The following is a 13,940-nucleotide window of genomic DNA, read 5'->3' on the forward strand; positions in this document are numbered from 1 at the left end:
AAACTTTAAGGTAATATTTATTAAAGGCAGGTTATCTGATTTGATTCAGAAACATTTTTAGTTATACTGGTTAAAAGTCTCCTCACATCCTGATAGCAATCACTATGTTAAGTTGTTTAAATGCACTTTTATAAATTTATGTCATCTGTGAAAGGTGTAGGAACAAAACATGTTCAACAAATCATTGAACTCGGACCGAACGTGATAATTGTACGCATGCAATTTTTGAGGAACATGTTTACGCAGACACCATACGTCATCAGCGCGTTCACGTGCGCTTACCTCCCATCTGTAAACAGAGGGAGAATGGCAAACTTTCCTGCTGAATTGAATTTTTAAAACGCCAAAAACTGTCTGGATCTGCGAAGAGCAAAAACCCAAATTAACATTGGTAACTTTACTGCTTTACCACGAGATGCAAACAGGCAAAGGGTCTGAAAGGGTCGTTGCACTGTTTATTTTGGTATGCGATATTATTGTATTTATGGATTCAGAGGTTCTACTTTGACGAAACATTGTGTTGCTTATGAAATTTGTGGTTGTTTACGGTAGTGATGGGAAAAATGAAGCTTTTCAAAGCTTCGAATCAATTGAACCAATTGCTTCGAAAATTGATTCAGTTTTTCGAAGCAGTTCGAAACACCACACAGGCTGGTGACCCCTGCTGGTCAAAATAGTGTAAAAGCAGATATGTCCAAACATTTTACACTTTTTTTTAACAAAATAATAGCATGATTTGTATTAAAATATGTTTATAAAATTATTTAACTTAAGTAAGACATATAGTCTATTATGTATTTTTAGTTTTATTTAGGCAAACAAATCATTAAAACTAACTACCCTTTTAATTATGCACATTTTTGTCATTAAATCTGTCTATAAACAAAAAGTAGACAAAATGGCAGTGTTATTAGTCAGAAGGATAAATGTTTTATGAACTTTCATAATAAAACTGATCCGAGTTCACCTAAACATATTAGACACTGGTCATGTGATCAACTCCCCCTAGTGGTGAACCATCGGATTTTCGAAACGTTTCGAAACAGTTATGACGTAATAAAAGCTCGTTTGCTAAAATCACGTGACTTGGGCCAGTTTGAAACAAGCTCCGAACCCCTGATTCGAAACAAAAGATTCGTAAATGTTTCGAAGCCTCATGAAGCAGTGCTTCGAAAACGACCATCACTAGTTTACGGATTAGCGTAATGATATAGTTACTACATCTACACAACCGAAAGTGTGCTTTAACTAATTCCGATTTAAAACAGTTGTTTATGTCCGTTGTTTTGGTAATGTTATTTACTTTGTACTGCAAAGTTTTCTCACTGGTGAATGAGACATGAGGTGTGGAACGTGGATGTCTGGTCTGAGTGTGTTCATCTGCAGTGTTGCCAACTATTTTTAATGGAAAGTAGCTAAAGTTTGGGCGGAAAGTCGCTAAATGTTCAATAGATTACGTCGTCACGTCACAGCACCAGAAAAAGTCGCTAGATTTGTCGTTTTTTTTTAAATAAGTCAGTAAAGGGGTCTGAAAAGTCGCTGAATCTAGTGACAAAGTCGCCAAGTTGGCAACACTGTTCATGTGTTTTGAAAGAGGCGTGACTTTGGATGGCGATTTGAATGGAGGGTGGGATCGTGATTTCAGTGCTAGCAGGCTACTGTTAGCATTTTTCAAAATCAGATACCCTGCCTTTAAAATGTGTTACCACATAAAAAAACTGTATTCATAAAATTGTTTAATGAGCTCTGTTTTCTTGCGTCTGCCCCAGCAAATAATCTGTTTATGTTTTACCTTTTATTGACATCTATTATTTACATAAGCACATTTACATAAACACAGATTCATTCAACACAACAATAATGCTTTTAATATAATTTATTGTACATTTAGAGCAACCTGAATTAAAAATCGTGTATTTTTTGGCTCTAACAACGAAGAACAAAAAGAGGGCACAAACACACAATGTGATAAACCACCTTTATCTGAAGCACATGCGGCCTCAACCTGTAAACAAACTGAACAAATACTTTTGAGACTGTCAGTAATATTACATACAGAGAATTCAGCACATTATTACAGAAAAGAGTTATTATCATACAACAGAACTTAGACACTTTAAATGTTTCACAGTCTTTACTGTACTGTAAGAGCACTGAAGCTAAAGGGATGTGTTTTAAGGCTGTATACGCTTGCGTTTCTACCCTGTCTGATCTCTGAGATGAGTGTGGCCAAGGCTAAACATCAAAGCTGAAATAAATGTAAATGCAGATTTCACCTCCTCTCTCAGTGCAGATGACTTTTGCTGTTATAAGGGAATGTAGAAAATATTACAGATACGTTTTTTTAAAGGTGAAGTGTGTAACAGTCTGCTATTGGTAAAGCAGAAAGGTAGTCCTTCTTTAAACTTACTCGTAAACCTATAGGGGGTTCAGTTTTGGCAGGTTAGCTTGTCCATGTTGTCCTGTGCCCGTTACACCACCATCTGCTGTCTGTGAAAAAATATTTCTCCATTGATTGCCTTTTTAAAGTAGCTGTGTATTTTGACCTGTTTGTAAGCATATATACATTGCAAATATTTCCTTATAGTATATCTTTTGCAAAGCTTTAATTATTTTTGGTTTTTGAGGGATTAAGGGAGTACATGGCTCAGGGGATTGGCAAAAGAACTGAGTGCCCATAAGAAAAGATGTCCGATTTTAAGTAATATCCTGAACAAGAGATAATTGAAATGCTTATGGATTGTCTTTTGTTAAAATATTTGACCTGCTTTTGCTCCAAAAATCTAGCAGTGCTAATCTAGGGTTAATAAAAAAATCTGTCTATAGATCTGTGAAAGTACACACTTCACCTTTGCAACTTTGACTCTACACATCCAGATGCTTTTATTCATGGAATATTTTGAAGAATAAATATCTGAAAATGCTGACTTAAGGTTTTATTCAAAGCTTTTCCTTTGTCAAGCTCATAGTGTGCTGATCTGGGGTTAACATAAATAAATCCATCTGTGAATCTGTGACATTTAATATTAGATCCACTTCAGCTTTCGTTAGCACCTGGTGGAGGCAGCCAGACTGGGTTTGTAGAGGCTTTCTCCAATTTACAATCTCACTGAACATGGATACGTCAGGGAAAATCAGCATAAAATACTGATTCAGTAAGTGCAAGTGTGGGGGGGGATTAGATTTTGCCAACAGAAGGCTTGACACTCTTAAAAATAAAGGTGATAAAAAGGGTTTTTTGTAGTGCACTTAAAAACATTAAGGTGCTTTATGATGCCATAGAAGAATATTTTTGGCTGAATGGTTCCATAAAGAACCTTTAACATCCAGATTATAAAACGATATAAAAAAGAAATAAAGAACCTTTGATTGAATGGTTCTGTAAAGGAACAGTATGTACGATTGTGGCCAAAACTGGTACTGCAATCACAAAACTTGTGGCTAAAACTGGTACTGCAATCACACAACTGGTGGCCAATACACACAATTACAAAATAAACATCAGTTGAGGGCTGCAACTCCACTTTTTAAATGACAATATCTTGGCCAGATCACTGTTGTGAGTGATATAAGTATTTGAAATGAAAATGATTTCTTAATGTCTAGTGACATATCAGGACCATTTTATGATTAAATTATATAAATTTCTTACATACTGTTACTTTAAGGAACCAAAAACTGTTCCTCTATTTCCCAATCCTGGTCCTTGAGTACCCCCTCCCAGAAAGTTTTAGATGTCTCCTTATTTAAAACAACTTATTATCGAATGATGTAAACCATTTTAAGATACAATCAACACAGCAGGTACAATTTGTGTCCTTTTTAGGCATTTTAGGAATTTTAAGGGGTTTTAAAGCACCTTTATTTTTATGAGTGTGATGCCTTCCGAGAACCATTTTTGGTTTTCTCAATGAACCTTTCAGTCATTTCTTTCATATCTTTTTATAGTCTTTTATTCACTACAAAGAACCCTTTGTGCAACAGAAAGCTTCTGTGGATATTATCTGAGCCTGACAACAAACATTTTAGGGCGCACTCACACTATGCCCAAGCACATTTGACCCCCAAAGCCTGGTTCGCTTCAGCGCTTTGGTTTGGTTAATTGCACCCTGGCCTGCTTGCAAAGGTGGGCTCGGGCGTGGTTTGAGAAGGTGATTCGTCAATTGCGCGAAAACCTTCTGATTTGCACTGAAGGGGTAAAGGGACACTCCACTTTTTTTTTGGAAATAGGAATTTTCCAGCTCCCCTAGAGTTAAACATTTGATTTTTACCATTTTGGAATCCATTCAGCTGATCTCTGGGTCTGACGTACCACTTTTAGCATAGCTTAGCATAATCCATTGAATCTGATTAGACAATTAGCTTCGCGCTAAAAATAACCAGAGTTTCGATAGTTTTCCTTGACTCTTCTTTACATCGTGTACTAAGACCGACAGAAAAATAAAAGTTGTGATTTTCTAGGCAGATATGGCTAAGAACTATACTCTCATTCTGGCGTAATAATCAAGGACTTTGCTGCCTTAACATGGCTGCTGGAGGCCCATGATATTACGCAGCAGCCGAAAATAGTCCCCTTGGTAACTTTCAATAGCAGGGGAATATACAGGCACCTAGCCATATCTGCCTAGAAAATCACACAGGGGTGCGTTTCCCGAAAGCATCGTTAGCCAACTACGGTTGCAAGTTCCATCGTTTCAGCATAGTTCACCAACGCAGGTTTTTCACGAAACTATCGTTCCAGCGGACATTCGCAAACTACATCGCTAAGTTGTGTCGTTGGAATGACAGCTCTTCACCTGTCGTTAGAAGCATAGTTCCTTGTTATTATCATATGTAGAAAAACATGTAGTACAGTCTATATCCATCATTCTAAATATATACAAATTTTATTTTACGTCTTTAAGTTTGTAAACAGAATTAAAGTGCTGCATTTGAAAACTGCGCAGTCATACAAGCTTTAAGACCCTGGGGAATCCCTGGGAGGAGTGACATAAGAGGGAACTAACGCATGAATTGAATATCTTGAAAATAAACAACAGATAACTAAATCACGATAACAAAATCAGTCTTCCGATGCAATATACAGTATGTTATTTACAGCAATAATATGACATTAAATCGATTTGCACAGATGAATTAGTACTTCACCTCCCACGTGACATCATCAACTATGTTGTTAAACCAACATGGTTCAAACGACGAATGTGCGACAAATTTACTATGCTTTCGGGAAACAGTCGTGACAAGGTAGTTCGTTTCTCCAACTATACATCGTACTATGTTGGTTCAGCAGCGAGTTACATCGTTGTTCGAGAAACGCACCCCAGATCGATAGATCGACTAAGCAATATTATGGCAGGCATGTTGTGAGGCATGGTGTCATTGCGTCCCAAACGACAAGCCACAAATTTAACATTACGAGAGCGCTTTACTTCCGTAAAAATCACATTCTATGTCAAAGCGTGCTTGGGCTCGTATCGAAAAAATTAGTGTGAGTGCAAGCCTGTGGGAGAGTGGGCAAGGTAACCTTGGCAAATGTGAGTGCACCCTTAGGAACCTTTATTTTTAGGAGTGTATGAAGATCATTTGAGTTCATTCATTGGTCAGGAATGAAGTTCAAATCAATCCTGTTTGTCTACATAGTGCTAATCTGTCAAGAGGTATAAAGGTATTTCAGTATAAAGACATTTAAAGGGATTCTCCATATGGTGGGCTTATATTTGACAGTAAGTTTTTGGATATTTTATTAAACATTTTTCCTGTTCAATTGGTTTATAAACAGGTTAGTGACTGCCCTATGGAGTCTTGCTACATAATATCATTCTTATCCTGAGGTTGTTAGCGTCACAATCTTATCGCTGATGCATTAAATAGTTGTAACGACTGTCCTGTTCCATTCAACTCGGTTTATCTCAGTGGCAAAAGCATAAAAAAATCAAAAGCATTAAGTTAAAAGTTTCGAGATAATAAATATCCTAGAGTCTGATAAAGTTCACATCACGAGAATGTCAGCATTCCTCTGCAGGATAAGGGAAGACACCATGTTTCTCCTTGGAAACATTCATCTATGTTCCTCCTCAATCCTTCACAAGAGTTTGCGTTTTTAAAACCGGTTGGATAAAGTTGAGTCCAATTATTTAAAAAGTACTGACACACCTGCCAGCTTCTACTAAACCTCAAACTTCACGAGTGTAAGCATCATGACCGAGCAGCTCTGGTAGAAGATGGCCGTGTTAAGTTTCCAACTGCAGGATGGACACGCTGGTCATTTCTTGGTCCAGGTCTAACATAGGAGTTATAACCGTAAAGCTCTCGGATGTTGCTAAATGCTCGACGTTCATAGTCCTTGATGCTTTTTTATTGACGTTCTCTTCATTCGTTTCTAACTCTCCATCCTCTTCTTCAAGAGTCAAATCAAACTGAAACTTTTCTGCGGCTGAGCCCCCGCCACCAACTACAGCCCGCATGTCCTGCTCTTCAGGGGTGGGCGAAGGGCTGCGTGGTATCATGCTCTGGTACCATTCACGATTGTCCTCTAACGTATCTAGAATGTCCTGAGCGTCTGGATGGACTAGATCGGCCCACGTCTCCCACAAAGGGTGGACGATGTAATCGATGAATCCCACCTTTAGATTTACAGAGACAGTAGTTAAACACACAGCAAATGTTTGTGTTATGGACACATGATTATAACGTCACAGCATACCTGAGTTTTTTCTACAGATGCTGTGTGTTTGTCACACATGGGACTGATTTCGATACCCTTGTCCCGCTCGCGGTCACCCTGACTGAAGAGCTCTACCATGATACGATCTGTCCACTGTCGGTAGAGCTCCAGGGGTTTGGTAGGGTTGCTGAGGTCGGCACAGTGAACCATGTTTTGGAGCACCTGCAGAGGACAACATCTGAAGATTGCCATTTTGTATCTAAAAACAGCTATGAAACCAATTGGATGAAAGTAGCACACTTCCATAGTGTACTTAAAGTGCCCTACCTTTGCACACTATACTTAATATACTAAAAATACATCCCCAGTACTTCTTAAGATGTTCTCAAGATTATCTAAGTGTACTTCACTGTGCTATTTTGAGACACTATGAATATGAACTAAAATGCACTTATCTCTGTATTAAAATGTATTTAGTTAACACTTGTATTAAAATTGAACTCAACTTTCATACAAAGTGGTATCTAAATAAATTTTTTTAAATACATTTTTAGCACATTTTAGTTCATATTTATGGTGTCTCAAAATAGCACAGTGAAGTACACTTAGATGATCTTAAGAACATCTTAAGAAGTACTAAAGATGAATATTTAGTATATTAAGTAAAAAAGTAGTGTGCGAAAATAAAGCACTTTAAGTACACTATGGAAGTGTACTACTTTTTCACTTGGGTATCTATTTAAGTTGTTGTCTAATAGAATAGTCAGTAGGATTAACTTAACTACACTTTTATGCATGAAAATAGTGTTTTCTATTCTGATGGCAATTTTTAAGCTTTTAATATAAATTTAATTGAATCAAACAAGTTAATTTTCAATGTAGTTGTGCACATCCCCAATACTGTATTATATTTTGTTTTGGTATTTAGATTTTTTTATATTACACATAAAACATTTGCATAAAAAACATTTTCCTGAAGAATGTTAATGTTAAACTGCAATACCACGCTTATCCACTAAAAAAAAAAAAAAAAAAAAAAACTATTGATTACCCAATTTATGAAAAAAAAAACTGAAGCCAAAACGTTATTTACTAATTTTAAACTCTGTGTATGTTTTGATAATCATCCTGAATCTGACCTCTAACAAAATTCCTTCACAAAAATGCAATTATTACACCTTTTTGCTAAAACATTTGTATTTTTAAAGAAAAATACTTGTTTTTCCTGTTTTTTTGTTTATTGTTTGTTTGAAAGCAGAGGGTCTGTTCTTTCATTTGATATATTTGTATGTTTACATGTTTTAGAAGAAAATTTTCCTGGAAGGCATTTTGTGAAACTTTTGTGAAAATCACAAAAAAATGCTGGCGGGCACATTTTAAAAAATGGCTGGCGGGGAATGAGTTAAATGGCACATATTATGTCCATTCTTACTAGATGTAATATACGTCTCAGGTGTGCCTAGAATGTATCTGTGAAGTTTTTAGCTCAAAATACCACACAGATCATTTATTATAACATGTCCAAAATGCCCCTATTTGGGTGGGAACAAAAACGTGCAGATTTTTTGCGTGTGTACCTTTAAATGCAAATGAGCTACTTCATCCGCACTTTCTTAGAAACAGACAGTGAGCGCTTTAAATCTGATTCCTGTGTGAATACAGTCTGAGAGAATATTATTATTAGCACTACACTGTGCTAACAAACACATTTAGAAAAGCTTTTGGGTTAAGCAGTCAGTCAGTGGCCGTGGCTTTGTTTGTGTGACATCACATTTACAAGACTATCAAAACAGCATGTATAATGACACTGCTTTGGTTTAATGCTTCGCTCTGCTTTGGGGATTAAAAACATGAGACAGTGGATTTTTCCACTGTGTTCACGCACTGCCAACACACATTTATGGCCAAACCAACGCAATTTCACAAGAATTCGAATATATTTTATGATTTGGCTAATTCGTATAAATTCATACGACCACATTCGTAAGTTTTTGTACGATTTGCCTTGACACCTGAGACGTTGGGGTTAGGGGTTTGGTTTCTTTATTGTTTTTTTAATGAGAATCATACGTTTTTGCACAATTCACTCCGTATGAATTCATACAAATTTGCCAACTTGTAAAACATGTACGAATTCTCGTGAGAGTAGGCTGGCCAAACACAGATTTTACATAAAATGTGCCATTTAAGTTGTGATTTGCATTTTTCCTTAAAGGACAAGTTCGGTATTTTAGACTTAAAGCCCTGTTTTCAGATAGTTTATGATGAAATAGAACGGTTTTGACTGAAATTTGGACATATGATGCTGGCCCGAGAATCCTCGGTTTCCGTTGTATCACCCACAGGGTGTATAGGTGCACTGGAACAATCCCTCCCAAAATGCATTAAACTTTCGTTTACAAAGACTTGAAACTCACCGAGTGGTCAGGGGTGTTCGGTGATGTGCTCATACAGGAATTGTTGCAGGAGATGCTTTCCAACAGCTGTTTTAGCATTCGTTGTAAACTTGTGGACCTATTTTCCAAACGCCTCACACCCGTATATTCTTCCGCTGAGAGCTTGAATAATAGACACTCCAGCCCAGTTGGTGGCGATAATCCGCCTTTGCCAATTGCAAGAATACAAACAAAGTTCCCGGTGCGGAGTAATACCGTACCTCACAGCACATCTAATACAAGTCAATGGAGTCGGACAAAAACTACGATAAAACCTGTTCGAATGCGTCTTTTGCAGCGATTTTTGTGTGAGCATATCAGTGAACACCCCCGACCACTCGGTGAGTTTCACGTCTTTGTAAAATGAAAGATTAATGCATTTTAGGAAGGATTGTTCCAGTGCATCTATATAGCCATTATAGAGGTGGGAGGTGATACAATAAACACCCGAAAATTCTCGGGCCAGCATCATATGTCCAAATTTCAGTCAAAACCGTTCTATTTCATCATAAACAATCTGAAAACAGGGCTTTAAGTGTAAAATACCAAACTTGTCCTTTAATACCAACAATTTTGTTATTATAGCTTTTCTTGTTAAGGTCTGGCTACAATCTTAAAGACGTCACTGTTTTAGTTTTATAGGTTTGTGGTGCACTTGGTGATTTTGCTATAATTTCTCTGCCTTTGATGTTTTAATGATGTTGGTATAATTTCTTTATGTTTATCTTATCTTTATTTCTCTCCTTTTAAGGACCATTTCAATATAAGATAAAAAGGCATGACTAGTTCAATATGATGCCTGTTATATTAATTGACTACAGGTTTGATAGTCCAAGCATATACCATTTTATTAGATTAAAATCTATTTATGAGGACAATAAAACTTGCAATAATACTACATCTTTCATAAAAAGTTACAATGCAATGTTAATAATAAATATGCCCTCACTTAATAGCACTATTCAATTAATGTTTACAATCATACAGACAACTTTTACATTTAGTATGGCTAATATATGTCACCCTGGACCACAAAACCAGTCGTAAGTCACACGGGTATATTTGTAGCAATAGCCAACAACACATTGTATGAGTCGAAATTAGCATTTTTTAATGCCAAAGATCAGTATTAAGTAAAGATATGTTCAAAATTTCATAATGTAAATATACAGGGCTCCAGACTGCCACCAATTTTACATCCAGTCGCACATGTGCGACCAGTAAATTACTTTCTGCATCTGTCATTGAAGTATTATTAGTAATACAGTGGAAATTAGTAGAAATGTGAATATTTGTTTAGCATGCTGATTTAAAGTGTGTGCCCCTACATTTTCTGGTTGCGCCCCTAAAATGTTCAGTTGGGGGCCACTATGCTACTAGTGAAAAAAGTAAGTCTGGAGCCATGATATATCAAAATTGTATTTTTTTTGAGTGGATGCAGTTGCTATGAACTTCTATAATATCATATATTCTGTATATTTTCTATACCTTTAAATATTTGCATGTATTTTGTTACAATGTAATATTCTATAGAAAGCACTACATAAATTTTTAAAAATGAATTGCAGTACCTGTATTCGATCGGAGTAGTTGTCCAGCAGCAAAACTCCTAAACTGGTGACTTTTTTGGTTTCTACCATTGTCTTGAGGTCAGCAAGGAAATTCATGTGTTTGGACATGTCAGTGGCTAATACCTGGGGAAATATAATATCAGGTGCATGATTGTGGATTAGCATTATGATCCATGCATATTTTATGTTATGCATGTGGACTATAAGTGAAGATGCATTAAACAATGGAGACATGTGACAAAAAATCTCCTTTCCAGATCTTTTCAGATGAATAATGCATAGTCTCCATGTGTGACTCACCATATCTATAGTCATCTGCCGCATGGACTGACGTTGTTTCTTGCTGAGGTTGCAGAAGATGTCACAGTTCTCCTCCTGTAGAAGCTTGAAGCCCACAGCCAAATGATGATTCTCCAACACAGAGGCATCATTATACATCAGAGCCAGTTCAGAGTCTGAAAGAAACAGAGGAAAAACACTCTTTGGTCCTGCTGGATGTTGAAATGTGTTTGGTGTTTGTGTATTAGTGTTCAGAAGAGGACAAAGGGCGCAAAAGCCCAGATTCATACTTGTGTTAATAAGGAACTGGTTGGACAGGCCTGGATGATCCACATCGTGAATCGCACTGGCAAACAAAGCAGACATGATCTCAAGATCTGTGAACACGTCCTGAAAGTAAACACAGATAAACCGTGGTAACATCAACCCCATAATTCCCATGGTCAGTACTGTATATATGTGTCAAAAGCATCCATGCAGACCTCTAGTGCAGGTGTGGAGAGAAGAACATGCGTGGACTGTACAACATCTGCAGCGTGGATGTTGTTATGGTAGGCTACGTCTGCGTGATAGTGGTCTTCTAAAGTCATGAGGAAGGTCAGGAAGGTGTCTGATGGGATTTTGAAGGTTTTGAGCAAATCTCGCTCCTGAGAATGAAAATTACGAATACTGATATCATGTGGTGAATCTTTAGATATTGCAGTTAAAGTCAGCATTGAAACTGAAAGTAAAACTATATATAGTAATATATATTGGGTATAACCACAGCAAAGCAGTGACACCATTACCTGAAAAATCGTGTACATTATGACTGTCAGCGGCCGATTCCCGGAAAATTCTGCTATCTTAAAGATATCTATACCCCATCGATCTATATCTTCAATCTCCTGCAGATACAAATATTGAGGTTTCACACAAAAGAAAAGACCTACTACTCCTATATAAATAATTTAGCATTACATACAAAGTTGATCAAACAATCTGTTGGCTATTTAATGTTGAGTATATACATCCCAGTTTCGTTGTTTGTTTTGATTCCTGTTTCGTGATATTATCACGAATTTCCGCGTTTTATCGTGATCGTATAACGTATAATCGTATAATTCCTTTTTTCGTGTGATTATCACGTATTGGTTACTCAACTGTTTTGTCCAATTTTCTTACCATTGTCGCTTTGGTGTAGGGTTAGATTTACGTAAAATGACATCCCTACCCAAACCCAACTCTAACCCTACAGGCGACCTATAAAAAATCATAAAAAATAGTATAAACCAATATATAAAGTGACATTCTAATGCAAGCACTAAATCTAACCCTAAACCGAATCGACAATAGTTTAAAAATAGAAAAAAGCAGCTGAGTAACCAATACGTGATAATCACACAAAACCAGGAATTCGTTATACGATTACGAGAAAACGCGGAAATTCATGATGATATCACGAAAAAAAGAATTTAAAAAAATTACGTGACTATATCACAAAGCCTCGTGAGACTGGCTAGGTATATAATAGTGAATGGGCACCTTAGCCAGGAGATTCTCATTTGGTGTGGTGACACCAAATCTTGGGATGCATGTTGGTGGGAGACTTGGACTGGGGCTCAGTTTTCTCACTCCACTTATCTGAGACATTGGACGACGTTTCTTGTCTTCTTTACATGTTGCTGGCACAATCTCCACATCATGTTGTTTCTCTGCAACACAAAAACAGACCATATGTGAAATGTGCAGTAAAAATAACAAAAAATCTGGCCCCCCAAACTTAAACATCAAGCTACGACTATGCATCAGCTGTACCATAACCTTTGTTTCTTAAAGGATTAGTCCATTTTCTTAAAAAAAATCCAGATAATTTACTCACCACCATGCCCTCCAAAACGTTGAAGTCTTTGTTTGTTCAGTAGAGAAGAAATTGTGTTTTTTGGTGAAAACATTCCAGGATTTTTCTCATTTAATGGACTTTAATGGACCCCAACACTTAACAGTTTTAATGCAGTTTAAAATTGCAGTTTAAAGGACTCTAAACAATCTCAAACGAGGCATAAGGGTCTTATCTAGCGAAATGATTGTCATTTTTGACAATAAAAATATGTACTTTTAAACCACAACTTCTCCTCTTCCTCTGGTCCTATGACACACCAGCGCAACCTCACGCAATTGCGTAATGCTGTGGAAAGGTCACGTGTTACATATATGAAACTCACATTTGCGGATCATTTTAAACAATAAACTGACACAAAGACATTCATTAGTATTATTCCACATACAACAACGTCAGAACAGTCCTCTTTCTCCACACTTGTAAACACCGGGGCATAGTTTTGCATACGTCATCCGTGACCTCTTGATGTGATGACGTATTACGTGAGGTCACGCCGGCGCATCACAGGACCGGAGGAAGACGAGTTGTTGTTGTTTAAAAGTGCATATTTTTTATTTTTCTTGCCAAAAATGACAATCGTTTCACTAGATAAGACCCTTATGCCTGGACTGAGATCACTTAGAGTCCTTTGAAACTGCAATTTTAAACTGCATTAAAACTTAAGTATTGGGGTCCATTAAAGTCCATTAAAATGAGAAAAATCCTGGAATGTTTTCCTTAAAAAAACATAATTTCTTCTCGAGTGAACAAAGAAAGACATCAACATTTTGGATGACATGGTGGTGAGTAAATTATCTGGATTTTTTTAAAGAAAATGGACTAATCCTTTAAAGCTCAAATCCATGCCAATGCATGTGCAAAGACTGGCAATTATCTCACAACATTGTACAGAGTCCCTCCTCCAGAGAATCATTGCCGATTGATGATTGGTTCTTTTTACTTGAATGCGGGACTTCAGTTGCTGTGGCCATTGAGCGTTGCATTTCGCATTCATAGCAGTCCCGCATCTTGTTAAAGGGGCTGAATGTAACTTATTACTTAAAAAAATCTTTAAGATAGAGTTTTCATTTGTATATTTATGAGGCAACCATAATGTAATAGAAAGA

General features: G+C 36.8%; 1 protein-coding gene and 1 long non-coding RNA gene across 10 annotated transcripts in view; one reads left to right on the forward strand and one right to left on the reverse strand.

Annotated features, from left to right (window-relative positions):
• Positions 1-13,940, forward strand: part of LOC129427296 (uncharacterized) — an 81,725-nt gene that overhangs the window by 18,723 nt on the left and 49,062 nt on the right. The gene's annotated exons all lie outside the window — the stretch shown is intronic.
• pde4cb (phosphodiesterase 4C, cAMP-specific b) overlaps positions 3,217-13,940 on the reverse strand; it is a 115,805-nt gene continuing 105,081 nt past the window's right edge. For 5 of the 8 annotated variants that reach the window (XM_073875830.1, XM_073875828.1, XM_073875834.1 and 2 more), the window contains 7 exons: positions 12,477-12,646; positions 11,741-11,839; positions 11,435-11,599; positions 10,974-11,342; positions 10,674-10,796; positions 6,707-6,889; positions 3,217-6,626 (listed from right to left, as the gene is read on the reverse strand). In XM_073875830.1, coding sequence (XP_073731931.1) covers positions 6,234-6,626; positions 6,707-6,889; positions 10,674-10,796; positions 10,974-11,342; positions 11,435-11,599; positions 11,741-11,839; positions 12,477-12,646 — 1,502 coding nt within the window. In that variant the 3' untranslated portion in view covers positions 3,217-6,233. The remainder of the gene's footprint in view (positions 6,627-6,706; positions 6,890-10,673; positions 10,797-10,973; positions 11,343-11,434; positions 11,600-11,740; positions 11,840-12,476; positions 12,647-13,940) is intronic. The other 3 variants (XM_073875832.1, XM_055183616.2, XM_055183617.2) reach the window with 1 other exon arrangement.

This window comes from Misgurnus anguillicaudatus, chromosome 14 (assembly GCF_027580225.2).
Source record: "Misgurnus anguillicaudatus chromosome 14, ASM2758022v2, whole genome shotgun sequence".
In the NCBI taxonomy this organism is placed as follows: Eukaryota; Metazoa; Chordata; class Actinopteri; order Cypriniformes; family Cobitidae; genus Misgurnus; species Misgurnus anguillicaudatus.